A 27,328-nucleotide genomic window follows, 5' to 3' on the forward strand; every position below is an offset into this window, starting at 1 on the left:
ATGTGCTGTGATTTAAAAAGGAGGTTTTTGCTTCTCTATGCAACACAAAAGGGGCAGGCAAAAGCCATAGCTGAGGAAATACGGGAGCAAGCAGGAGCCCATGGACTTGAAGCTGATATGCACTGTATAAGTGAAATGGACAAGGTGAGATACTCCATGCTGTTTTGAAAAATAGGTATTTAAGAGCTGCACTTTTCTTCATGTGCTTGAGTGGTGACTGTTAATAATTGTGAAGGCTGGGCACATGCACCCATCTAAAATAAATCCTCTAGTTTTAAATTTTCGTTTCTTAGGAATCAGTAATTTGGACCAATACTCACAGACACTTAATAGCCCTCTGCCAAAGGTACATCTTTCTTGTGATTTTTCTTATTAGAACAGTACATTAATATATCTTTGATCTCTCTTCTAACAACAGTGCAGTGACTTCTTGAAAACTATTTATGTATCCAGTAGTGAATGAATTCTGTATTTACTGGTCAGCTCTCCTTTTTTTGAGAAATGATGCTTTTTTTTTCCTGTTTTCGTGTAGCATTGAGGTCCTGTGTTCTATTAAGTGTGGGCTCCAGCATGATCCTGAGCTTTTGTGGGGTATTCTTGAGTTATAGCATATGCACTCACTGCAGTTCGCACTGAATACACTCAAGATATATTCTAGAAACAAATAAAAAGCTTGGCTGGAGCAAGGAAATGGCTTTTTATTATTTGCTGTTATCCAAGGGTAAGGATCTGAGAACTGTTCATGTCTTTCTGTAGCTAAAAGCAATGTGAACTGTAATTTCCTTCACAAAGTACTTTCAGCAGTATGTCCTCAAACAAAAACATATTAAAAAACAAATAAACAAAACTTGATAGCCTGGTATTTCATATGAGATGGGTAGAAAGTAATACCTAAAAGAGTTTTCTTTGATGCACTTGAAAATGTGAGAAGTTTATAAAAATAATTTGGTTCCCTTCTAGCAGGTTGCTTTCTTGGGAATACAGTACATGTTGAGTAGCTAGTCATCGCTTTTGAATGAATGTTCACTGAATATGTAGCAAAGTGTTACAAAGAGACTTTTATGCAGCCAGCAGTGAATGTGAAGTTTGTCCTTATATTCCTCCATTTAATTTCTTTTGCATTTGACAGGTTTGGAGATTAGTTTCAGGAAGGCAGTATATCTCTAGCCCTGTTATTGGCCTGCCACTGGAATAAATCTATTTTGTCAAATTTGGCAAGACAACTCGGAGCTGCACATTGTTGATGAGGTAGAAAGATGTACTGAATTGAGAATCTGAGAATTGGGCACTGAGGAAAAAAGTAATTTCTGCAGCTTTGTAGATTTCATCACTTAAGTTTTTCCCTACCTTGTAAATAAAGAGAACTTCTAGAAGATTAAGTGTAATTGGGGAGGAAGGCAGTACTGGAGGAAAGAGCTTGCTTGAATCTGGTGGGGCCTCTTCTGAAGTCCTTTGGGCATGTTAGATCTAAGAGTTTATTCCACAACCTGTACGATTCAGAGGGGTGTGTGTATGTCTTAAGTGAGGAAGTAAGAGGTGTCTGTTTTGTCCATATTTGTCAGTTAGAAGGCCTGTCTTCATACAGCTTTTGGGTATTTCTCAGGCCTTGTCATCACTTAAAGGGATTGCTCTGAAGGTCTGTGGATGGAATAGGTGGCTACAGAGCCAATAGTCGTAATGTGATCCTGTTGCCATACAAGAATGAACGATCATACACTGCTCAAGTCTCGGAAACACTGTTACCAAGTAATGTCTCTCACCTACACTCCCATAGGTGAGAAAAGGTCATAATCATTGGTTGGTTACTGTGATTGCTTTTTATGCTTGATGTAAGACTGAAATAAAGTGTAAGTGAGGGAGGAGCAGTAAAATAGGAGGCTAAATGGAGATCACCTTGAGTCACGGTGCATGTAGTCAGCCTTGGATGAGTTACCTGAACAAGCACGATATGTATTATTCTGGGTAAGACATCATCAGGATGCCTGATCCTGTCCTTTTCCCTCAGCAGTTTTTCACAGCTTGAGCAGCTGTTTTGTGCCGTTGCTGTCCTCAGCTGAGGAGTACTTCTGAAGGCAAGAGAAAGAATGAGACAAAGATATAAGACCAAGGATATAGGAAGTGGAAGGCAGAGTGAAAAAACTGTGTAATTGTGTAAGGTTCTTGTTGGTCTAGTGATACATCAGACTTCCTGATAATTGACACAAATCAGCGCAGAACTTCTGTCCTTCCAGAGGCCAGATGGCCTTGACTTTTCTTCTTAAGGAGTCTGTCTACAATTGTTTTGCTTCCACAAGTCTTTAAGTTTGCAGAGGGGAATATGCAGTGGAGCAAGCAAGAATTTAGTGAACTAATCATACTTCTGTTGTAATGTATCCCCTTTTACTTTCTAAGCTTGTATCATTTTTTTTTAATAATGGAACATAATTTAGTGTAAATTTTTATGTGATACTGGTAGACCTTTGCATTTTGTACCTGAGAGTTTGTTTTTGTTTGTGAAAGCAATAGTCATCTGTGACAGTGCATTGCAGAAGCTCTTGTATTTGTACTTACAAAATCAGCTGTTGAAGCTTTAGAAATCTGGGTAACTGCAACAGGACCCTTAAGGCCTTTTTTTACACAACTTAATAGTTCAGTTTGGGAAGTCTTGGGAATTCATGGGTACTTGGAGTTCACCTGAACTTGTAAAAGACAAAACCTCTATTTGGAACGTCCCTGGACGATGACTCACTGAAGTCTGGCAAAGTACTTGGGGAATATCCTTGTATGCTTACTCTCTTCTCTTACGCTTCTCTAGACAGCTGCTGTTGGCCACTGTCAGAGGCAGGACACTGTTCCAGGTGGTAATTTAAGTTGCTCTATGCAGCTGTTTTTAGGTTCTTCAGGCAGGTTTTGGTAAAAATGACAACAGCAAACCCCCTTGATACTCCTTCTTTGTGTTCCGTTCTGAACTGTAGATGTAAGGGGTAACATTTTATATGCCTTGAGGGAGAGATAAGGTTTGAGTGATTTATTGAGTGAAGTGTTTAGAAGATAACTCCTCAAACTCTGAAGTTTTGAATCGCAGTCCTGAAACTGCTTGAAATGAAACGTAGTAGCTCTTGCAATCTTTATTTATATTTTCTCATAACCCTACTATTTTACTAAATTTGGAATGCTGAGAGAGAGTTTAAACTGAAACATACAGGGAGCAGTAAAAGGAGCTCAGATTGTTTACTGTGTCAAGGAGGAGGGCAGGAGTGACCTAATAGCAGCCTACTTGAGCTAGACTCTTCTTGGCAACAGAAGACTCTACAACAGGTAGCAAATTCTACTGAGTACAGCCTGATAAACTCAGATTTGACACTAATGGAAGAAGTTCTGCATGGAAGAGGGTGCTGAGAAAACTGGAATCTCTACCCTTATAAGTTTTCAAAATTCAGCTAAAATCATAGCTGACCTAATGCAGCATTGGCAGTTAGTCCCACTTGGGGGATGGGGTGGGACTAGGTGACCTCAAGTGGTTACTCCCAAACAAGGTGTCTGTGATTCTGTGGAGCTGTTGTTTGAGTAGGTCAGTATCACAAGCTGTCCATGTGATTCAAAACCCGTACGTCCTAGGGGTGCTGTGAGAGCGCGTTGTGCGGGTGACCTGACAGACGGCACGCTGTCACAGTGCTGCAGCCTGCTATCATTGGAAAGCTGCAACAATCAAAGAAACAATGCTTTTTACTTGAGAAGTAAAAAACAGTTGCGTGAGACCTGATTTTATGGAACTGATGCACAATCACAAATATAGGCAGTTCTTGTTGATATGGTATAATGGGAATAGCTCCCATAAAACCATGGGCAATGTGAAAGATCGGTATTAGCAAAAGGGAGATAAATGAATTTGGGGAAGGGGCCCGCTGAATCAGACCGTAGAGCACGGTGACTGATTTTCTCTGTTCAGAGCTACCTTAGCTCCCCCAAAGCACAGAGGGGTTTTTTTTGTGGCAAAGACAGATGTAACATGGAAGTTACCAGAAAGAACCAAATAATACCTAATGGAACTTAGAAACGACACCCACAATTTGTACGACCACACCCCAGTTATCTGTGTGAAGTTATCAGGATTATGCCTGCGTGATTGTGATCATATATACAAAAATTCCTTTTCTGCTTGACAAAGCAAATACTATAGGAGTTGTGTATTTAAGATGTCTGAGTGCAGCTGTGAAGTCATCTTTGCATGCGTACGAGGTTGGAAGGGACTTCATGAGGTCATCTCACAGCAGGGTCAGCTGAGGTCAGAGCAGGTTCCTCAGGGCTTTACCCAGTCTGGTCTTGAAAACTCCAACCAAGATTATGAGTTGCATCCCCAAAATGACTTGTAACTACTTGAAAGACTTTCTGTGGTTTAATACAGGTAAGATGAGATTAAACATTTTTCTGTGCACCTTTGGGAAGATACTATCTAAGGCTGCAAAGAGGTATCAAATGACACTTTGTAACTTACTTGCTCTATTACTTGTAGTATAACCTGGAAACAGAAAAGGATCCTGTAGTTATTGTTATTTCCACTACTGGTACCGGAGACCCACCAGACACTGCCCGCAAGTTTGTAAAGAAAATTCAAGACACGACCTTGCCACCTGATCATTTCGCACATCTCCAGTATGGATTGCTAGGTGATTTAGTATTTTCTATATTATTGCAGCACTTGTCTGTCAGTGAATAATTTTTATATTTTTCACTTGTGAATAGGTCATTTGGGTTTTTTTTTAAAGTGCTTATAAAACATTTATTTCTATAACAAGAACCATTTTTTGTGTGTAATGTCCTTTATAAGCAATAAAGGAAAAATGTCACAGCTACCAATTTATTTTTTTTATAGTTTAGTTTTCTTTGCATAATCAAAATATGATACAAGCTATCTATATTGTTGAAGTTTTAATTTCATGTCAAGTCCCTATGGACTAGATGAATTTACTTGACTTTGCAAGTAATTGGACATTTTTCTATACAGAGGGAAAGGCAGTATAAAATGTTGTTAAAAAATAAGGGTTTAAGATCATCCCATCCCTTTAAATTTGCAGTAACTTCTTAAATTTTGAATGTCGTACTTGTCAATAGAAGGAGTGTAACTTCAGGTTACAGATTGATATGCAAAATACAGATTTGGCAAAATACATCTGACATATCTTGAGCTGATGATAAAATCAGTTTGTTGAGTTTTCAGGTTGTGTTTAAACAAACTCCAGAAACTTCTGTTTGAACTTAGGTTATTTTGCCTGACAAGTTCATAGGAGTTGGAAACTTCTAGATTTCTAGTGAGGAAAGTAGCCACTAGAAGGAAATTTCTAGTGGATATATAGTGTGGAGTCTGAAATATATGCATCCTAATCATGTAATGTTTTGAGATGATGTTATGCTATTGCCTACTTATACGTTACAGTTGTAGTAACTAAATTATAACATGGTTTATGATTCTAGTCTGAAAAGTTACCGATCTTAAAATACGCTCATGGTATACATTTCAGCTTGTCCAAAGAAGTGTTCACTCTAGGTACCATACCTGAGAGATAGCAGTACTCTTTAAAAAAAAAAAAACAAACAAAAGGCTGTTAAAAAAGAGAAAGGAATAGTCCATCGTTAGGTGGGGAAAATAGGGATATAGTGGTTTGAAATTGCACACAAGAAAGGGTCAGGCTGTGAAAAATTGTGATAGTTAGGATAGTGAAACAGTGGTGTGGATTACCTACAGAATTTGTGAAGACTACCTAGCCAGTGGTCTTTGGGGTTGTTAGATAAGCATCTGTTAAGGATGAGGTATGTGTGGTTGATCGCTTTTAGGTTGGGTCATTGGTTTAGTTGATCTCTTAAAATCTCAGGACCTCCACAAACATACCGCTTGAGTCCACTGACTTTTTAACTGATAACAAAGAGCAGCTTCACAACTGTTAAAGGGCAGAAAACCCAGTGCAGTGAAAATGAGATCTGCAAAGTAATCATTGATTCCTGGGGAGGAGGGTGTTGGACCAGGTTCCCTTATGTACTTTTTCCTACATTTCTTCATTCAGATTGTTTAAAATCACTTCTGTGTTTTGTTTTTTTTTTCCAAGGTTCCAATATTTTTAAATTACTTTTAATACTCTCTCCCTTATGTTCTTGACATTTATTAACAATTTTAACCTGAAGGTGAGATAATTTCTTTTGTTAATTCACATACAGTTTATCAGTTTCACTCTTTCTATTCATTTCAGTTCCTTACGTTTTTCTTCCAACAGTGGTTTTGTGTTTCTTAAAAGCCTCAAACTAAAGCAATATTCTTCTGAAACGTGAAATACTGAAAGCAAAGTGCTTTCAGAGAAATTCTGTGTCTTACATTTGTGAAGGAGGAAGGACTTTCTCAGTTCTACTTTGGGACAAACACAATTTTTTTAAGGTCATAAAAGTTTCCTGGTAATATGCACTTTGCTATATCAGATTTTTCTGTTTCCTGCAAGAAAATGCTGTGTTGTCTGTGCAGATCTTTGTCTTTGTAGCCTGGGTGGCTGGCTGATTGACATGATTCCTCTTTCCTTGAATTTGCCAGGTCTGGGAGATTCAGAGTACACGTTCTTTTGTAATGGTGGAAAGACAGTAGACCAACGCCTTCAAGAACTTGGTGCCCAGCACTTCTACAACACAGGATTAGCAGATGATTGTGTAGGGTAAGAGCTGAACGAGTTTGGATTTACTTTCTTCAAGAAACAATGGTTAAATGTGAATTTGGCAAAACATTCTGAACTCTCTGAAATCAGCTGAACCTGAATACTCAGCACCTCACAGGAATGGGTTCTGTCTGAACACATGAACAAAGTATGTCTTTTCAATCTCAATTACCATGAAATAAAACTCCATTTTTAAAGTGTGAGCAAACATCTGTAATGCCTGGAAAAAAATGGAGGATATTTAGCAGTTTTAGAAATTAAGTAGTTCAGAATAAGTGGAGGGGTAGTGTAGGTTACATTAAAGATAGACTGTTTACTGAAGCAGATAAAAATAAAGCCAGTTCCCATTATATGCAGTACTGGGTAATGAGATCTCTTTCTACATTCGCACCAGACTTCTATCCAAGCTCACATCTTGCCGTTGAGCTGCTTTAAACAAACCCTGTATTGATTTTTATTTTTTTCTCTCTTCCATAAAAAATTAATTTCTTGTCTTTGATCACTGTAGAGGAATTATGTAAGAAGGTTTTTTTGATTGCTGTAGAGGAATTATGTAAGAAAACAACTCCCTTCCTGTTCTGTTGCTCTTTCTGGCCAGTAGGCTGCAGTCTTGGCTTACTTATTTTGAACTGCAGATTATATCTGTTCTGTGCATGATGATACAAGACAGTTGGACACAAACATTGCTATAACCATAAAACTTATATCTTGTGTTCTAAAATAATAAAAATGGAACATTAGTGTAAGCTATTGATGTTGCTGTTGCACAATGAAAAGTTGCATATTTTGCAACCATCCCTTCAACTTCCTGTCATAAAGTTCAGTGTAAGAAAATAAAAGTGAGAAACTGGAAGAAGAGCAAGGCTGTTACACACTTTAGGCTCCATAAGTTTACATAGTGGTAATACCTAAATGAAACTATTTTTTTAACAAAAAAGTTGTCTTGGTAACAGCTGCAGATATATATAAAACCAGAAAATTAATAGTATTGTTAGCTTTTGTCATCTTTTCATTACTTGTAAATTAACGGACTAGTAAGTCACAATAATTCATCTATTTATTTTTCCTTTCTCCCCCCCCCCCCCCTCCTTTCCCAGTTTGGAACTAGTCGTTGATCCTTGGATTGATGGACTTTGGCTTGCCCTCAAGGAAGCATTTCTGTTGCAGAAAGAAAAAGAAGGCATGAGCAGCGATGCTATTTCTAGCTCTCTCTCTGCAGCCCCACACGTTATGCATGAACTGAACTTAAGCTCAGAAGTACAGAACTTGAAACTAGAAGATGAGGGAATGAGGAGTTCTGATGTTCTGTCACAGAAATTGGTTGACATAAATCTTGTGGCTTCAACTAGAGACACTGAACCTTCACTTGTTCATTCTGTGCCTCCTGTCTCTCAGTCTGCTCTTAATATTCCTGCCTTGCCACCAGAATATATAGAGGTGCAATTTCAGGACACCCATGGTGAGGTAAGGACTTCACTTTGGATGATGGAAGCCTCCAGCTCTGTTAGGAGCATGAGTGTATACTCCTACATATGGCTCAAAAGAGCAACTGGATACTTACATAAAGGAGATACGTCCCTGAACGCAGGAGGTTTCTGAATTGTAAGTGAAAGGTCCATTTAGATTGTGAAAATGTAGTTACCTCCATAGGAGTTATGGGCACTTATGTTAAAGTATAATTTAGCTAAATTATAATTTGGCATTGCAGTGCCAGGAATGGAAGAATTAAAATCCTCAGTGGCTTATGTAAGGATGGTGAAAACTTTTTCCTGTAGAAAGGAGCATAGCACAATTTCTGTTCAAAGTTTTAGTACTTGCAGAATGCCTTAAGAGGGTGTAAAATTGCTCAAAGTCTTGCTGCAGATTTAATAACAGATAAACTTGTCATGGTAAAAACATGATCATAATTTTACTTTTGGAAATGGAAGATGAACTGTAGGTCAAAAGCCAGTGCGCTTTTCCTGTGAAGCCATGTTGAACAAAGACCTGCTGTACAAAGAGAAGAATTAGCATGAGCTGGTGATCAGCTCCAGTTAGCATATTTAGTGTTCAAAATGAACTGGAAAGCATGCCTCAAACTTCTCTGGTTGCCTGCCAAAGGGCAGACATTTTGGTCATCTCTGTGAGGGAGCAGTGAGGGCTGGCTGCCCTTTAAGGGACAGGGAGCCAGGAGCTGAGTGTGGTAACACAGCCAGCCCCGTTCCCTGATACCCAAGTGATGCAAACCAGGAGATGGCAGTCAGGATCAGCCAAGAGTGCAGATCATCAGGCCAGGAAGTTGGTGTGCAGATCCTTACTTGGATCAATAGTTTCTGTGGCCAGCCATGGGCATGGTTGTGGCTGAGCTGCAGAGCAGTACTCCTGTGATGTGGCTCAGGCAGGAACTGAAGGCCCAGGGCTGAGCTGAGGTGGGGCTCCTGGGCCCATGAGCAGCGGTGGAGGTGCAGTCCTCTGATGAGGCTGGTCAGGACCATGAAAGCCCATCAGTATCTTCAGACCCCTGGCACTCTTGAGGGTGTCAGTGGTAATTCTGAGAGAATCACTTAGTCTGACTAATGTAATTATGTAAGAGTGTATGAATTTAAACACTGGATAATTTTGCTTTTCTTTTAAACCTCATATTGTGGTTGGTTTTGCTCAGGTTGTTGATTTAAGTAATCCAAATTACTGAAAAAAAGATTTATGATTTAGAGGTATTCTTCGGTTAAAGACTAGTACTTGGGTTGAAGGTGTTGCTACAGTGGTTAAAAGAGCCCGTTTTCTTGTTTTAAAGTCATAGCATATATTCAAACTGATCTCTAAAATAATTGATCAGGTTCTAATATTGATGCCTTAACTTTTCTGTAAATAGAAAAAAAGTAAATTTTGCTTTTGGACAGCAAATTGAAAAAGCTGAATCTGCTTGTCTGGGATATAGTGACAGGTCACAGATTGTAGTCCACATTTCAGGTATAAAGCTGGATGGTTGTCTTGAGCCTTGGAAAGAATCAAATGCAGGTTTGGGTTTTTTTTTTTTTCCTTTGGCACTATTTTTGACATAGTTGGTTAGACCTTGTCAACAGAGAGTTCCCATGTGCAGTACTTGTAAAAGCAAACATGACCTTACAATTCATGTCCTTTTCCAGTATCTCACATTGCAACAACCATGGGTGTTTTTTGCCAAACACATCTGAAGTTGGCTTGTTTTGAAATGCATCAATTTGAGGTTTGGATATTGCCAAAAAGAGACTCCCTGCCGTTTAAAGAAGGCTGGGTACATGATCTCTAGTTGCTTTTATGATCAGTGTCCTGGGCTGTTGATTCTCAGGGTTGAATTAAGAAGCTGCTGCTTGTTAGTAGCAGAGCAGTAACAGTCTGCATTTTAAGCCTTTGTGGCAAGTGTAAGATAATACAACTTAGCTTAAAACTTGATCTCATTATGCCTTGAACTTGACTTGGAGGGAATATGAATGTAGACAGTTATCACAGTCCAACTGATGCACAATAACGATATGGCCCAAGCTGTTATTCACCATGTCAAATTTGTTGAGAATAACAAAACCTCCAACTGTTGGTCTCAAGTGATTCTCCTGTCTCCTTTTTTTTAAAATAGGAAATTTTCAGATTAACCAATATTCTCTTATGGGTAGAATAATTCCTCTCCATTTAACAGAGTATTGTTATGGACATTTATTATCTCTCCCACCTCTTTTCATTTTTGTCTGTATGGATCTCAAATGAAGCTTGCTGACAATAGTGATGGAGAAATGAGAGCTGTAATCTGATCTTCAAGTGATAGCCTTTGACAGAGGTGGTCTAGAATTATTCTTGGTGCCCATTAAAAATTCTTGGGGCACATTTTCACCTGTGTGGAAAAGTTGCAGCACGATGCTGTTTTGTAGTGTGGAGTTTGCAGGTTAGCTCTAAATTTAACTGTAGTTTTTGAAATTCCTCTTATAAGTTGCCTGTAATAATAGCCCAATCTGCAACCCAGAGTCTTGATCTGTAAATCTGCAATGACGTTTTTAAATAGCTTCTGTTCTTACTTCTTATGTCTGTTCTGTGTACCTAGTAATCCTTTAATTAGGTGGGAGTTTTTTGGGTTTTAACATAAATGCTATTCTCTAATTGGCTATTTTCAAGGCAGCTTTTGAAAAAGGAAACAGTTAACTGCATTTGTTAGTAGTTTAGGCCCATTAGACTGTTCAAGCCTACTGACTTTTTATAGTTGAATATATGCCTGTTATGGCTTCGATGTGATTTTTAAAAATGCGGCGCAAAACACTGTATGTATATAGAATGTTCATGTTTTTCCTCATTGTTTTGAATTGTTTTCTAAGATTGTTTCAAAAAATTAAACTAACACTAATTCCTGTATGTCATAGTAAGCTGTCATTTAGCTGATTTGCATTTTTAGTGTAAGTTTTTGTGTCCTCTTTTTCAGAATCCACATCTGTCCTCACTGATTTCAGAGGGAACAACCTTTGAAGTGCCAGTTACAAAAGCAGTTCAACTCACTAGAGAAGATGCAATAAAAACTGCATTGCTCTTAGAACTTGATATTGCAGTAAGTTAGTGATGGCCTTTTCTTTAGTGGGTTAGAATAAAGGGTGAAATGAATGTGTGTTATGTGTAATAACTGGGGTGAAAATTACTTATTTGACTGTTTAAAAAGAAAAAATAATTCCCTATACAGCAGGATGTCAGCTTAGTCTGATCCATTTTGTAAATGCAAAGCTTGATTTTTTCACTGAAAGGTATGACTCTGTGGAAACCAAAACAGAAATAAAGTGTCAAATCAATTTCTTTGTTTTCCGTGGATATTATATTGACTGAAATACCTTTTTGAAGGGAATTTACAGTGGAGATGGGCAGGCAGGGAATATTGAAAATTAATAATCTTTCCGTTTGTAAGTATACAACTTAGGAAATACTCAGAAACTGTATAGTAAATTGTGACTGTTCCTTGTGGTAGGTAATCTACAGAAGTAATAATTTGACTAGTATAATCAAGTGATAAGAATCATTATCACTCGAGCACTGTTTCTGCCTCTGGCATTCATTTGGTCTGACTTATTAATATAATACTCAAACTGTCAACCTCTGTTACCCTAGATGTAAAAACTCGTTTAATTTATTCAGGGAAGATCATATTTTGTATGTTATGAAGATGAAAGGCAGAGAGTGTTCGATATTACTTTACAAGAAATCTTTAAAAGGCAAATATGTTGCTTTGGAGTGGTTTTCCAAATTTGTAGAATTATGCCTTAGGGATATTGTGATTTTGGCGCTAACTTCTATTGGACTCTATTAGCCTAATCTGTGTTAATTTCCATGGGACATCTTTAAATCTCAGTTATAAATAGAGTCTGTTTAAAGTTCTAAGCAAGTGAGTCTCTGAGATGACATGATTTTTTGCATATATTTGTATGTATACATGTATCAAGTCATCACCACACACTGAAAATTTGAACATTTTGTGCCTTTTTTTCCTCACATTCTCAACAGCCTGTGTATACAGGTCACCTCACCTGATGCATAAGAGAAACAATAATGCAAGTATAATTTTGTGTGTTTCTATAACAGGTAGAAGCTTGAGCAGGGTTTTAGCAGTTGGGCACAAGAAGCTCTGCCAGCTGAGGAGAATCTGGGTCTTAAGATCTGAGACACCTTTTAATTTTCGCTGTGTTTTTCCCTTGCTGTTTTTCTTTTTTGCCTCCAGAAAATAAAAACGGTTGGGGTCATTTCAGTCACAGTTCATCAAATAGTTTAACCAGCAAGTTTTATTTTAGTGATAATGTATCTCTATACAAAGTTGCACCAATTATGAGGGCTTAATTTCTCTGCTCTTCTCAAACCAGAAAACAAAGTACATCAGTAATTAATGATCTGGACTGATTATATAACGCATCCTCTTAATACATATTTATTTTCCTTCTGTTTAGGCTGCTCAGCAGTTTCTTATTAAAGAGTGTCGAAATATTTAAACCAGATAAGGAAAGATTTTTCTAATTAGTGAGGTTAAACCTGAAAAGAAAACATGAGTATTTAGTTTTTGATCTGGTCCAAACAGTGAAATGCTAATACAAAGTAAAAGAACATATGACTTCATGTGACTGTTACAGTAGGCAGATTGCTGCTGTTAGGAATGGGGATGCTGTTGGCCTTGGTTTATGATAAAATTTAATAGAACTTATCTCATATTTTAAAACAGGATACAGTCTTTGACTATCAACCTGGAGATGCCTTCTGTGTAGTATGTCCCAACAATGTCAATGAGGTGGAAGAACTTCTTCAAATCTTGGGACTTTCTGAAAAAGGAGAGTATTTCGTTTGCGTAAAGGTTAAGCAGGGCACTAAAAAGAAAGGTATGTTGGATGCACTGGTCATGAACAAATACTCCTTTCTGTGTTGGTAGTAGTTGGTATGCATACTTCTGAATGTTTTTGTCTTTAGTATTGGAACACAGCTGTCATTTCATGAAGGCATGTTGAAAGTCACAGAGATGTGTTAAGAAAGAGAAGAGAAGAGAAAAATAGAATGCTGCTGCTGGCTTTACTATAGATGAGTTAGTTTCTGACTGGGAACTTGAGCCTGGCATTGGTATTCATCCATTTCATTCTTCCTCTGTGCTCCTTCATGTTTATGGAGATGAATCTTTAATCACATAACCTAACAATCCCCCACTTGAAAGTAAAATCTATCCTTGCACAGCACTTCACATCAATTTGTTTTACATCCTGAAGCAGAAGACTTAGTGCTGCTGCAAGGTGCCTTTTAAGGGGCTTGTAAGTCTATGTGGATGCGTTCTGCTGAGTCTTACGATCCCACACCTCAGAAAGGTTCAAGATATGTCCGTGTACCTGGACCTGTGAGGATTACTCTTCTCTTGCCTTGCGATTGGTGTCTTAATGGTGCTGCTGAGTTTTGCCTTTAGTTCTGCAGGATGGGGTAGGTCTCTTTGTTGTTCCAGTCTATGGGTAAATCAGTTCCCATGGCGAGATTCCCTGCATCATTGATGGGAACACAAGTTGTCCCTTAAGTATGAGGTGTAAATGGACACGTGTTCTTGGAACTGGCGAGTAACTCGCTTGTTAATGAGGTGAGTTTACATGACAGGCCATGTTGTAACATCATATGGAATGTCCAGGCCCAGCTGATCCCCATCCTTGACCCCCACTCCAGCAACTAAGCTCTGCTGGGAGGGGTCACTGGCAGATCTGGAGTAGAGCCAGTATCAGTTACAGCCTGGTCTGGCTGTTACCCAGCCCCACTGTACTGAACACCCTCCCCCTGCACCACTTCACACCTGCTTCTTCAAAAAAAAAAAAAACAAAAACCAAACCCCAAAAAAGGTCCCAAGCAGGGTCTCAGCTTTTTAACAATCTCCCTTCGGATCAGGACTGGTCCTGAGCACCCTCAAGCTCAAGACAATGTCACCCCATCCAGGGCCCAACTACCATGCACAGGCAAACAACAAGGGATTGGGTGGTGTGTTGGGGGATTTCACAGACACACTACTTCTACTGTTTACAGTATTTACAGATTTTGCAGAATCAAGCACATTTTCAAAGGAAGCAGTTAAAAGGGAGGGGTATAGCAAAGGAGGAGGTAATGGAGGGTCAAAACCATCAGATTTTCATAGGAAGGTGGGCTAGTAGGTTTTTCTGTGCAAATCAGCCCTGCTACCTGGCTGCATAAAATTTGAATCTCTCTCTAAGTTAAAGATAATGTCAACAGCATGTTCAAAGTGAAGGTCTCCTTGAATAGGCACAGAGAGATATTCTGTCCTTCCTGCCTACAGTAGTTCCCTTTATTCTGTTATACTGATGTTGCAGGAATAATGTAAAGCTGCCCTAACAGGGCACTTTGAGTTCATCAGTGGCAGAGCACTTTCAATGTGGAACAGAGACTATATAGCCAAGTGAACATAGCTTAGCCCTTTGATTGTTCTTGTATACCAAGAAAACCACCCTTCCAAGGCAAAGCTGGTAAAATAGTGGAGTGAAACTTGCAATATCGGTGCTCTCATCCTATGTGTAAATAATCCAGGTTATTGCATCTCTAGCTGCCTAATGTTGCACTATTCAGGGAAAAACTGTAAAATAATGTGTTATTTATGTAACATTTTACCATATCTTGTATATAAAATGGCACGACTGTTTGTGAATCTTAATGAATGATAATGGAAAGGAAGATGATAGCACTGGATTGCAGCACAGGGAATCAAAGTTTCTGATTTTGCTCTGGAGTCTTCTGAGTGATGCAGAGCAAGTCATGCTGATTTTTTACATTTGCCTTGGATACTCGGCCAGGACCTAGCAAGTTGCTACTGATCCACCGATGTCCAATCACGGCTTGTACACTGACTTCCATCCACTTCAGGTATGAAGTTAAGTGGTTTAGAATCAAACCCAAATTCATTTCTCTGGAGCTGTGCTGGTGAGCAGAGACTCATTAAGTTAAATTACATGTTGTTGGCAATCTGTACCGAAGAATTCAGCTCTATAGTGCAGCTTTGCAATTCCTAGCAATGTTCCAGAGTTGTTTTCCTTTTGAGATGGTTGTCTCTTAACTGCACTGACATTTCTGAGGAATTTGTAATAGTTACTACAAACTATTATGGTTGTGGGTTTACTGAATGAAGAGATATGAAAAACCTGGGAGAAAAGAGCATGAAGAGCAAGTTGTGCCTGGGCTGCATCTTCAAGATTTACCAGGAATTCCACTGAATTTTGTTTACAGTCTCTCTTTGTTCAGTCTATGAAGTCTTTGATGAAGTAGATGAGATCAATTGAGAGGACAAAAAAAGAAACTATTTGCAGTCTGGTGCAAAGTCTATTGTTCAAATACTGGATTTTCTGTAGGTTTTTTTTTTATTGTACAGATGAGCATCTTAAGAGGAGGATTAAGTACTTCTTGTAACATGCTGTCAGCATATTCAAGAAAAGGGAGTTTATATAAATGTGAAAATGAATGCTTCTTTCCTGCATTATATTTATGCCAATCCTCTTATCTTCTAAAAGTAAACTTTCGTCTTTGTAGCGAGGATTCAGTCAAGTAATGTTGGTATGAAGAGGTAATTTAGTAAGTTATGTAGGTATATTCTTGGAGCGAAAATTCTGTAGTATTAAAGGGCTCTTGAGCATGGAAAAAAACATAGTAAGAATCAGTAGCTAGATGTCAAAGCCAAGAAACATTGTCAAGAGAAATCTCAACATGCAAGTTGGGTCTGTAAGGAAACAGTTTGGCAGCTGCAGAGTTTATTAATTAAATGTGGTTTGTCACATAAATGCTATTATATTGCTTTTGGGGTTAACTTAGAATAGTCACTTACGCATGACGTGGCGTAAGACTGATAAGCCTGGCTGCACCCTAGCTGACTCCATAAAGGGATAGGTGGGATGTCAGTGTACCTCCTTCTCAGAAACGGAACCTGTAGAGACTACAGGAGGGATTATTTGCTTTGTACAGAAACCCCTTGGATTTGGTGGGCCTCAGAAGCTCCAGCTTGGCACTGGCTGCATACACCTTTGGTTAGATCATTAGAAAGCTTTGACACATTCTGATTTTCAGGAGTGCTTATTGATGGAGGGAGGAAGAATGTGGATGTTTCTTTTCCTGGTAAGCATTCCTCTGTAATTCTTCAAGGTGGAAAGTGGCAACAAAGCCTTGAGTGGTTTAGCAATGAAATTTATTTAAACACTCATGTATTATACCTGTCTTTTTGTTTCCCACTTTCCTGATGTTTCGAGTATTCTGTGGAAAATTGTCATTGATACTTCACTGGAAAACTGTCTTGCTGTTTAGTTTATAATTTCCACTAACCAGATGGGGCTCAAACATATAGAATTGGATCCAGTTTAGCTCTCTTGTATTTCCTGAAAGAACAAGCACTCTGTGATGCCATTTTTGGATGTTAATGAATGCATGTTTTGTTTTGTTTTTTTCTCCCTCTGAACTAGGAGCAACTCATCCACAACACATCCCTGAAAGAAGCACTCTGAAATTCATTTTAACCTGGTGTCTGGAAATAAGAGCAATTCCCAAAAAGGTGTTTATGTGTTTGTTCTTTTAAAAAGAAATCCTTAGTAATTCTATGCTGTATGGTCTCTTACAGATCTATCCTTGTTTCGTGTGTAGTTACTATGTTTCTTGGTGAATAAGGATTGTCAGTTTGCATGCTGCTGCTTGTACTTTATTCTGAGAAGTTTCACTTATTTTTCTGGCAAACTCTGAGATACCGAAATCTCTATTCCTGTTACACAGTATCTTGATTCATAACTAGTCTGGAAGTAAGTAGAAAACTATTAGGTATTTGGTGCCGGATAACTGGAAGGCTGACTGAACTTGGCCCCATAGGCATTTTAGAGAAACTATTCTTTCTAATCAGAGGGAGCCGTATCTGTCAAGTTTTGTCACAGAAAAACACATTGCCATAATGTCTTTTAAAGTATTTTAAAGCTTTTGTTTAGCATTTCAGTAACCTGGCAGAATTCAAAGAAAGATTTTTTGCTTGTATAGTATTTGTTCTCACAAAGCGTGGATATTATTTTCCTTTCATTCTGTGCCTGCAAAAAACTCGAAGCTTGCAACTGGAAATGCATGTGTATTTCTGGTATTGTCAAAACACATTTTAAAGACGACTTTGTATGAAGGATGAAGCTAAACAATTGTGTTGGTTGGGTCTCTGAGAGAAATTACTTTTTGGAAGGACCTTTTCACTCAATTTAATGCATTTCACAGCAGAAGAGAAGAGAATCTTCCAATTGTTTCAGCCTTTTCAAAACTGTATTTAACAATTTTGAAAAATTGTCTCAACAATAAGAGTAGGCAGAGAGTACTGGCTGGGGAATATTGCCCGAGCCAGTTTTTATAACCTATCTGCTTTATTACCTGTTCAGCATAGAATGTGGTTTATGTAAACCTATTGCCTGGAAGCTCAGTGTTTGACCACACTCAAATTACTTGGCAAGTGTTCTTTTGTGTAGAATATGTCATCTGATTGCACTTGGTGTTTTGGATCATTTTTTTATGCACTGTGTCTATTTCTACCTTGCTTTTGGAAAAAAACTTATAACTATTTACATCTGATTTTTACTTTATCTTACAATGCTCAATTTAATTTTCCCTTAAGAATACCTTGCAGTACCATTATGCAGGCATAAAGTATGGAATAAAACACCACAGCGACATTTACATGACTCATTAAATACTATACTTTATTTACAGTAATACCTCTTCTAAGACTTTTTATTATGCCTTTCCCGGCTTCTGTAACTTAGCAAATGGTGTTTTGTCTTGAATTCGTTTTTGTTATGGGGCTGTTTACTTAACTCAAGTGCAAATACATAAATAAGAAAGCCTTTCATAAATTTGAGATTTATCAGGGAATCGGTTGTACCTGTTTGTCTCTCTCCTACTCAGGCTAAGTAGGATTTTCTGACCTGATAGCTTGTACCAGACATTAAAAGAGCACTCCAAAAATAAAAAAAAAAGTCATAGTAGGTGAAAGTGTGCATTGGGAAATAAATTGTATTATCCATTAACCTGTCAGGTGACTGCTTCCTGTCCCCAGGCAACCTAAGTTTTTCCCAGTTTTGTGATGGTTTTCCCAAACGGACAGGTTTTTTTTATCCTGCATGCTTATTTTCTTCTCTGCAGGCATTTTTGCGAGCTCTTGTAGAATGTACCAGTGATGCAGGAGAAAAACGGAGGCTTCAAGAGCTTTGCAGCAGACAAGGAGCCTCTGATTATACACGGTTTATTAGAGAGTCTAATGTTTGCTTGCTGGATTTACTTCATGCTTTTCCAAGCTGCAAGCCTTCACTTAACCTGTTAATTGGTAAGTGACTGATTTGGACTTAATTAGGTTTTGTTTCTGAAAATGCATCAGACTAAATGTTCGGTTTCCCAAGAAAGGGGAATAACTGTTCCGTTAACTGCTTTAGAAATGTTACAGTATTCATAGTGATGAAACTAAAAGTATTGTTGGGGAACAGAGCTCTATTCTCCAGGGTGTGGTCTTTGGCCTCCATTCTGCAAACACTTAGGTACATACCTGTGCTTCAGTTGACTCTGGATTGCTCCTATGCATAAACAATAAGCATAAGGTGTTTGCAGGATTAGGCTCTGTTACTCCACTGTATGTTCTCTGGCATTTGCTATGCCCAATTTTTCTGGTATTGCTCGCTTCTTGTCACCATTCCCCACCACACTGTTCACTTAGCAATATGTCTGTCTCCTTTTAATAAGCCCTTCTCCTCAGCCAAAATGTGCAGTCTGCATAATAGGGCAAGTCATTCCTTTGAAGACACCATATCTATGTATATATATGTACATCATATGTAGATACAAATGTGTGTGTGGGAGGGATAGTGGGTTTCTCATTGAAAAAATGCCCAGTAAACTCCTGTCTCTGTTGTTGTTGTTGTTGGGCTTTATAAGCTGTGATTTCAAAATTTGCATAGGTATTCATAGTGGTTTGATAGTGAACTGGCACATCTGGTTCTAGGACGTTATATATAGGAACTATTCAATCAAGCAATGCCTATTCTCAGAGCTTCTGAGCTCCATAAAGCAGTCTAAGATGAAAGGTAGGGAAAATTAAATTTGAAGCTTCACCTTGTCCACTAGCTACTGGTATCTCTTCTGTGCACCTTACAGTTGTTTTTAGTTGACCAAGAACCCCATAAATTCACTGTTGTGGCCTCATTTTATGGTATCTCTAACAGATGTTCGACAAAGTCTAAAAAACATTCAAAATAGAGCTCTGTCTTAATAGCTTATTTCTGAGACAAAAACACTGAATGTTCAAAGAGTAAAATTACAGTTAAATTGTAATATGCTTGTAATCCGTTGTAGTGTAAACACTCACTATGATATTTTCATTTTTATTGGGGTAAATCAAACAATAAGTGATGCTTTTATTTATTTATTTATTTATTTAAATTTTTCAGAGCATCTTCCTAAATTACAAGCCAGATCCTATTCAGTGTCAAGGTAATGAAATATTCAAATTATATCTTCTTGGCAATTTAGGTATGCTTTTTTCTCAAGTGTGTGTGTGTGCATATGTTATAAACTAAAGAAGAATAAAACCTGAGGAAAAAGTGGTTGTCTCCCTGTTGCAAAAAAACCCCAGGGTTTGACTATTTCAAACAACATTGTTTTGAGTGTCTGGCGAGACTTTGATAGAATTCTCAAGAACAAGCTCACACATGTGTGAATCTGATATAGAGGAATTTGGATTCCCTTCTGTAGGCACTGGCTTCCAACTCCAACCTTAAGACGTTTTCTAACTATATATGAGTATCACACATTTAACTGAACACTGAGAATCTTGATTCAAGTGAGGTGGTTTGGGCTGCAAACGGACCTGCTATAAGATTGTACATTTCTCTCTCAGGTTTTGTGGGTTTTTTTAATGCTTTTATCTTTACAGTTCAAACTTATATCAGCCAGGAAAATTATGTTTTGTGTTCAATATTGTGGAGTTTCCTGCCTGTCCCGCTAGACCAGTCTCACGGAAAGGAGTATGTACAGGCTGGCTTGCTGAGTTAGTTGCGCCTCTGCTGCACCCCGGTACAAACACTCTGCATACGAAAGGAGGAAACCCTTCAACTGAAAAGGTACGAATGTTAGATCTAAACTCCCTTAACCGTTTAATTTATACATGTTTGAAACAATTGCAGGTTTCCTTGTTCACTGCCCTGATGTAATGCAGGTGTTTTGGCAGTATGCTGCTTCATTTTGCAGTTCTACCCTTCTTGTAAGTTTACCCTTCCCTCTGTAACATGTTTGGAATTTCATTGCTAAGTTGCTAAACACAAGTATCCATAGATAAAGTAAAACATGAGTAGTGAAACTTCCCATTGATGAAAGGCCAGAGTCATTTTCCACCTCACTGTATCCTTAAGCAAGTCTCGGAAGATGTTTTCATGGGCTAAAATACCGCTGTGCAATTAAATGATTACGGCTGTTAGCATTTGTAGGCTACAAGGCCAAGAGGCACTCGGTCACTTCCAGGGAAAGGGTGGCAGATAATAGGGGAGAAATCATAAATATCTTGTCAAGGTCTCACACAGTTTGCGAAGGCCAAGTTATTGAATGTGACACAGAGAACAATCTTCTATGGTATTTCTGATGTGCAACAAAGATCATAGAAGAGTTTGGGTTGGAAGGGACCTTTAAAGGCCATCTAGTCCAACCCCCCTGCAGTGAGCAGGGACATCTGCAACTAGACCAAGTTGCTCAGAGCCCCATCCAACCTGACCTGGAATGTTTCCAGGGTTGGGGCGTCTACCACCTCACTGGGCAACCTGTGCCACTGTTTCACCACCCTCACTGGGAAGAATTTCTTCCTTCTATCTAGTCTAAATCTACCCTTTTTTACTTTAAAACTGTTACCCTTTGTCCTGTTGCAACAGGCCCTGCTAAAAAGTCTGTCCCCATCTTTTTAGAAGCCCCCTTTAAGTACCGGAAGGCGGCAATAAGGTCTCCCCAGAGCCTTCTCGTCTCCAGGCTGAACAACCCCAATTCTCTCAGCCTTTCTTCATAGGAGAGGTGTTCCATCCCTCTGGTCATTTTGGTGGCCTCCTCTGGACCTGCTCCAACAGGTCCATGTCTTTCCCGTGCAGAGTAGAGGAGCAGAATCCCCTCCCTTGACCCGCTGCCCACTCTGCTTTGGATGCAGCCCAGGATACAGTTGGCTTTCTGGGCCGTGAGCGCACATTGCTGGCTCATGTCCAGGTTTTCAGCCACCTGTATCTCCAAGTCCTTCTCAGGAAGATGGTTTGGCATAGTGGGTATTAATAGGAAAAGGTACTTTTTTTGGTCTCTTTTCCTTTCAGGGCAGAGAATCTATGTAATTAATCGGTCACAAAGTTACTAGGTGTAAGCTAATTATTAAAAAATTTGAAATTCTAATATATAATTAGTATGACAAAAGAACTACTGCCAGGCTAATCTATCTTTGATTAAGAAAATGGACACAAGTGTAGAATTTAATTACAAGAAAACTGTGCCAATAATTCAAGATGTTGGTCTGGCAAAATGGAAGGAAAACCCATACAAGTTATCTTCGTTTTTTAAAACTAACTGAAAACCCAAACTGATTAATATGTGCATCGTATATCTTATTCCAGTATTCACATATGCTCTTTATTTAAAATATAATTGATTTGCAATATATTAAAGACCAAACATGAAAAAGAGGTGGTATAAAAAGAAAGAAAAAAAAGGATTATAACAAAATGAGTCTGAATAAAGTTCAGAACTATTTGCATCTGCTGCACAAGCTAGAATTCAGCATAGATAAATGTGCAGCAATACACATATATTGCAGAAATCTGTGGAATACCAATGCAAAATAAATTAGTGTGATCTTATGCAAAAATACCTTAGATTAATTGAAAACACTTTATAAGTATGTTTACCATTTGCAGTATTTTTCAAAGGAATGATCAGTTTGGAATCATTAATAGGGAAAATAACCTCCTAAGTCAAGTGTGGTTTGAAGTAGTAAGTATAACAGAAATACAAATATTGCCCCCTGCAGCAAGAATTATACTATATTTTTGTCATCATCATCAAACCTGAAAAATAATCCTGTTTAACATTCTAGTATCTATGACGAATTAAATGATAAGAAATGAGTAGTGCTAAACCACTCAGGTTTAGAGTGCAAAGTTTAAGTTACTTGGTCTAGTGCTTCACTCCTTCTTTAACCTTGAAAGTAAATTCAAATCCTTTCGTAATTATTATGCAAAATAAATTGGATGTTTGCTTATGACTTTAATGGATGAAGCTCTGCTATGGCTGCTGCTGAGTCTTGAATAATCTTTTAAAGGATTAAAAATAGTCATCTCTTGTTTTCCGTACATTATGTTAGCCGTGCCTCAGAGAATAGTTACGGAGCTCTTATGAAAATCATATCTAGAATTCCTTTTAGATACAGATCTGAAGATCAGAATAGTTTATCAGTGGACTGATATAAACCATTTTCCGAGATCTTTGAGCAGTTATGTGCCTTCCCTCAGCCATATGCATTTTTGGGGGTCATGTAAAACTTTTATGAAAATTAAGAATGCAAGTTCAGTATCAGTAAGCTTCAATTTGCTATAAACAAATCCTCACCTCCACTGGAATATTTTTAGATGTCCACAACATAAAAAAAGGTTGAGTTGCCTATAATAGCAATAAGCTTTACTTCCCTTTGAGTACCAACACCATTTCCATGAGTTTTGTTAACAGTATTCCTCAAATTTATCTATTGAAATTCCTCAAATTTCATACTCAGAAGCTCATATTTGTGTGGTTTTGCCTACTTTTTCTCCAGATTGATTAATAAGTCTGTAAGTATGCTGTGGGGTTTTTTCAGACGCTCATGTGAAATTTTGTTCCAGATGTCTGTATGGTATTAAAAATAAACTCTGAAGCTCAGGATTTGGAAGGATGTGTGGACATATACGCTACATAAATATCCTGAAGTTTCTAAAATGTTCATGGCTTTTTCACTGCTTAAGAATATCCTTCAATTATATTCTATCTAATTTCATTTTAGATACCTATTTTTGCTCGTCCAAACAATACTTTCCACTTACCTGCAGACCCATCTGTCCCGTTCATGATGGTTGGTCCAGGAACAGGGATTTCACCATTTATTGGTTTCCTACAACATAGGTATGTACTGAATTGTTACCTGGAAAGCAGCCTTTCTATGTTGAGGAAAATACAGCCTCAGGTTTTGAGTACCAATATAGATAACTTTTTTTCTTTGTTTTTTTTTTTTTCTTTTTACTTTTTGTAACACTGGTATGCTGATTTGAAAGTCTTACTACTTTTAAACAAGAAGTGCTTGTTTATTTATCTGTTTTTCAAATGAGTAAAACTTACATTTTCATCTGACTGTATCCAATATCCATAGTGGATATATAAGGAATTGGGTAAATTGCAGAAATAGTAATAAGAAATTAAATCTTTTATCTGTGTGTTGATAGTGGAAGCCCTGTGGACTGGTTGGTTGCTTTTAGAAACAGTTGATTTGCTTAACTTTGATATTCAAAATCCCTTTCTTTCAGAAGTGACATCTATATTAAAAGCCTTGGCATGCTGAATGTCAAGTTTTCCCCCACATTCCCCTATTTCTGTGTGTTTACACATTTTGATGTTTTAAGATCAGGAGCTTGGCAGCTCAACTGTCAACAGCTAGGCGTACTGAACCCAGCAATCTTGGGTTTTGTGGGGTTGTATTTGAGGGAAGATAGATCCCTTTTTTTCCCCTCCAATTCCAGCAGCATAATTTTGCAAGGCAAAGAGATGCTTGTGCAAAAAGTGACAAGTACCTTATCACCAAGGGTGTGTAAAAACATGATTTTTCAGAGGAAATGAAGAATGGGAAGAGTGGAATATTTGGGTGGGAATGCTTGCAAGTTTTGTAGGTAACCAACACATCTCATATCATTCCTACATGACTCATTTCCTGTAGCAAGATAGTGGAGTTTCTTGCATCCTGTAACAATTATTTTTAAACCATTTTCTTTGAGAGAAAAGTGAAATTTTGACATGATGTGTCTGAGTTCATGCTTCCACTTTAACCAGATCATAATGTACAATCCTTACTCCTTAATTTTAACCCCCAAATATATCATTATCTTTCAGAAGTATATTGCATTTTAAAAGATTCATAGCATTTCATAAGCATTTGATCAGTGATGAATAAAATCTCGAAATGTAACTAAAAAGTTGCAGCTAAAACCCCTATAAAGTAATACCTTCAGCATTATTTCAAGAAAATGCAATAACTTCTGATGATGTAGTAGTAAATAGATTGATAGTCATAAAGTCTTGCAGGCTTCTACAGCTAAATGGAAAGTGTGCTAAAATGCTTTGTGCTGAATTTTCCCAGGTGTTTTTACAGGGCTTCAAATGAAGGATAAAGGGTAGTGATCTCCTTATTGAGCAGTCAGGATTGTTTTGTGAGATGTTTGGAAGTGTCATTCTTGACTCTTCCAATGTGAAACTGTGGCAAAAAAAACTCCACATTTGAAGTTGATTGATTTTGAGGTGGTCCAAAAGTGAGTATTCAAGAAAATCAGTGGAGGAGGATTTGACTGTGATTTACCTTATGCCGTTTCACACTTCTGCCAATACAGAGGGCTATTAAAGCACTGCTTTAAATGAGAATTAGGTTATAGGAGTTTTCGATTCTGCACTTCCTAAAACAGATTGGATTTACATACGCTCAGTACATTCTTCTTTTTTTTGGGTCTGTTTAGGCAAAAGCTCAGAGAGGAACATACAGACTGGGAATTTGGAGAGACCTGGCTGTTTTTTGGTTGTCGGCATCAAGATCGAGACTATTTGTTCAAGCAAGTTTGCTATTTAACATTAATTTTGTATTGATGAGAGAATGCTTATCTCTGAGACATTACTAACAATTTTTATTGCCTTTCAGAGATGAGCTCAGATGTTTTCTTGAAAATGGCACATTAACTCATATTAAGGTTTGTTTCTCAAGAGATTTTTCAAATGCCAAAGAAGTAGCCCCGCCGAAATATGTGCAAGATGTCCTTAGGCTTTATGCTAAGGAAGTTGCCAGAGTCCTGCTGAAAGAGAGAGGTTACTTCTATGTATGTGGGTGAGTAGAGCGGAGACAGACTGTCTCAGAAAGAGAACAGACTTAGCAGAAGTTTGAGGCTTTAGAAAGACTCAGAGCTGTCTGAAAAAAACATGATGCTGAAAGGCCTTCCTAGAATGCTTGAATTTTATCACTATGTCCATTTTTTCCAGTATAGTCTTAGGTTTAGCTTGTAACCACAGAGTTCCACTAGTTGCTTTAGTCACTTACTATTTCTTTTTCAGTATTCAATTAAGCTATAGGAGGTTTCAAGATAATAGGTTTCTCTTGAGAAAAATGAGATACTTGAATACGTGTGATGATAAACTGCACAGCTGTGAGATAGTAGCAGTCCTCTTCTGTGTGCCAGGCTTGGATGGGCTAGAATGCTAAAGTAATGTAGTAGTAATGTATTTTAAAGTGGGGAGTTTTATTTGTGGATGCGAACTTAGGTGGAGATTTGAGATTTTTAGGAAGTTTGTGGATAAATAGACAGACTGAATATAGAGCCTGATGTCAATACTTTCTACTGCACAAATAATGTTAGCTATTTGTATTAAAAATAGCATTATTAAGAAGGGAAGGTTGTTGTGTTGGGTTTTTTTATATGGTGATATAATAATAAAAAATACTTCAGCAGATCCAATTCTCCGTAAAAGAAAGCAATTATTCTGTGACAGCTCAACTAGGGTTCCAAGGGTTTTTCTTATAAATTACAACATGCTGAAAACTTTGTAATGTTTGACTGAGAGAAACCCTTGTTACTGTCAGTGCTCAGCTACATGAAAACTCAGTGAGAATCTTGCCATACAATATACAAGCTGTATTTATGTTTAGGATTTTTTTAAATGCCTCCTTTCCAATAGTATCCTGCCTCTGAAGCTCTTGATAAAAGGAAAAATACACTGTTACCCATTTTCCTCCTCTATTTTTTTTTTTCCTGCAGAGATAAGAAGCACATGGCTGATGGTGTAAGTGATGCTGTAGTGGACATTTTGAGCATGGAAATGGAAGTTGACAAATTGGAAGCAATGAAAATCCTGGCCATGCTTCGAGAAGCAAAACGATATTTGCAGGATGTTTGGAGCTAAATATTTAGCTTTTCTTACACCTTAGTAACACAGAAGATTTTGTTTCACACTATGCTTTTGACTAAAAGTTATTGTCAAAAGTGCTATCTGTAGTCACACAAATACTAACTTTCTTAATTGATCTTTCAAACAGGAATATGAAACCTTTTAAATGACAACAAGCCGGGTTGCTTTTTGAAGCGTATGTTTTTTTAACAAGGTTACATAATGGACTCTCTCAGTGCCTTAATTCTCTCATTTTAAGATTGGTTTCACATAGAAAGTAACAACTTCTGTACTTGTACAACTATAATTGGATGTTTACATTACATTATGTATTTTTTCCTATAATATATACTTAAAGAAGCTACAGAGTAAATATGATGTTACACACTAACCTGTGCATCATCACATATATTACTGACTTACCAAGATTTATTTGAAAATGTACTGGGTTTGGGTGGCAGGTTTTGGTAGCGGGGGACTGCCGGGGTGGCTTCTGTGAGGAGCTGCCAGAAGCTTCCCCTGTGCCCGACAGAGCCAGTGCCAGCGGCTCCAAGAGGGACCCACCGCTGGCCAAGGCTGAGCCCATCAACGACGGTGGCAGCGCCTCTGGGGTGACGGGGTTAAGGAGGGGAAACACCCGGCAACAGCAACTGCAGCCGGAGAGAGGAGTGAGAAGGTGTGGGAGCAGCAGCCCTGCAGCCCCCCCGGCCAGGGCAGCAGGAGGGGCAGGAGGGGCTCCAGGCGCCGGAGCAGAGGGTCCCCGGCAGCCCCTGGGGAAGAGCCTGGTGAGGCCGGCTGTGCCCCGGCAGCCATGGAGCTCCACGGGGGAGCAGATCCCCACCCGCACCCGGGGAGGGCCCCACGCCGCAGCAGGGGGATGCCCGAAGGAGGCCGTGACCCCGTGGGCAGCCCGCGCTGGAGCCGGCTCCTGGCAGGGCCTGTGGCCCCGTGGGGAGAGGAGCCCCGGCTGGAGCAGGGGTGCG

The 27,328-nt window shown here is 38.5% G+C and overlaps 1 protein-coding gene across 1 annotated transcript; it reads left to right on the forward strand.

Annotated features, from left to right (window-relative positions):
* Nucleotides 1-26,567, forward strand: MTRR (5-methyltetrahydrofolate-homocysteine methyltransferase reductase; the record flags this gene model as incomplete). The annotated part of the gene is made up of 14 exons (XM_082014673.1): nucleotides 1-144; nucleotides 4,493-4,646; nucleotides 6,554-6,671; nucleotides 7,769-8,135; nucleotides 11,095-11,217; nucleotides 12,865-13,018; nucleotides 16,616-16,704; nucleotides 18,315-18,495; nucleotides 19,610-19,652; nucleotides 20,095-20,281; nucleotides 23,215-23,333; nucleotides 24,929-25,048; nucleotides 25,108-25,290; nucleotides 26,216-26,567. 14 exons carry the CDS (start codon nucleotides 1-3, stop codon nucleotides 26,358-26,360), a joined length of 2,127 nt encoding a protein of 708 aa, XP_081870799.1. The 3' UTR covers nucleotides 26,361-26,567.
* Nucleotides 26,568-27,328: the final 761 nt, after the last annotated feature.

Source organism: Phaethon aethereus (genome assembly GCF_964289735.1).
Source record: "Phaethon aethereus genome assembly, chromosome: 2".
Classification (NCBI taxonomy): domain Eukaryota; kingdom Metazoa; phylum Chordata; class Aves; order Phaethontiformes; family Phaethontidae; genus Phaethon; species Phaethon aethereus.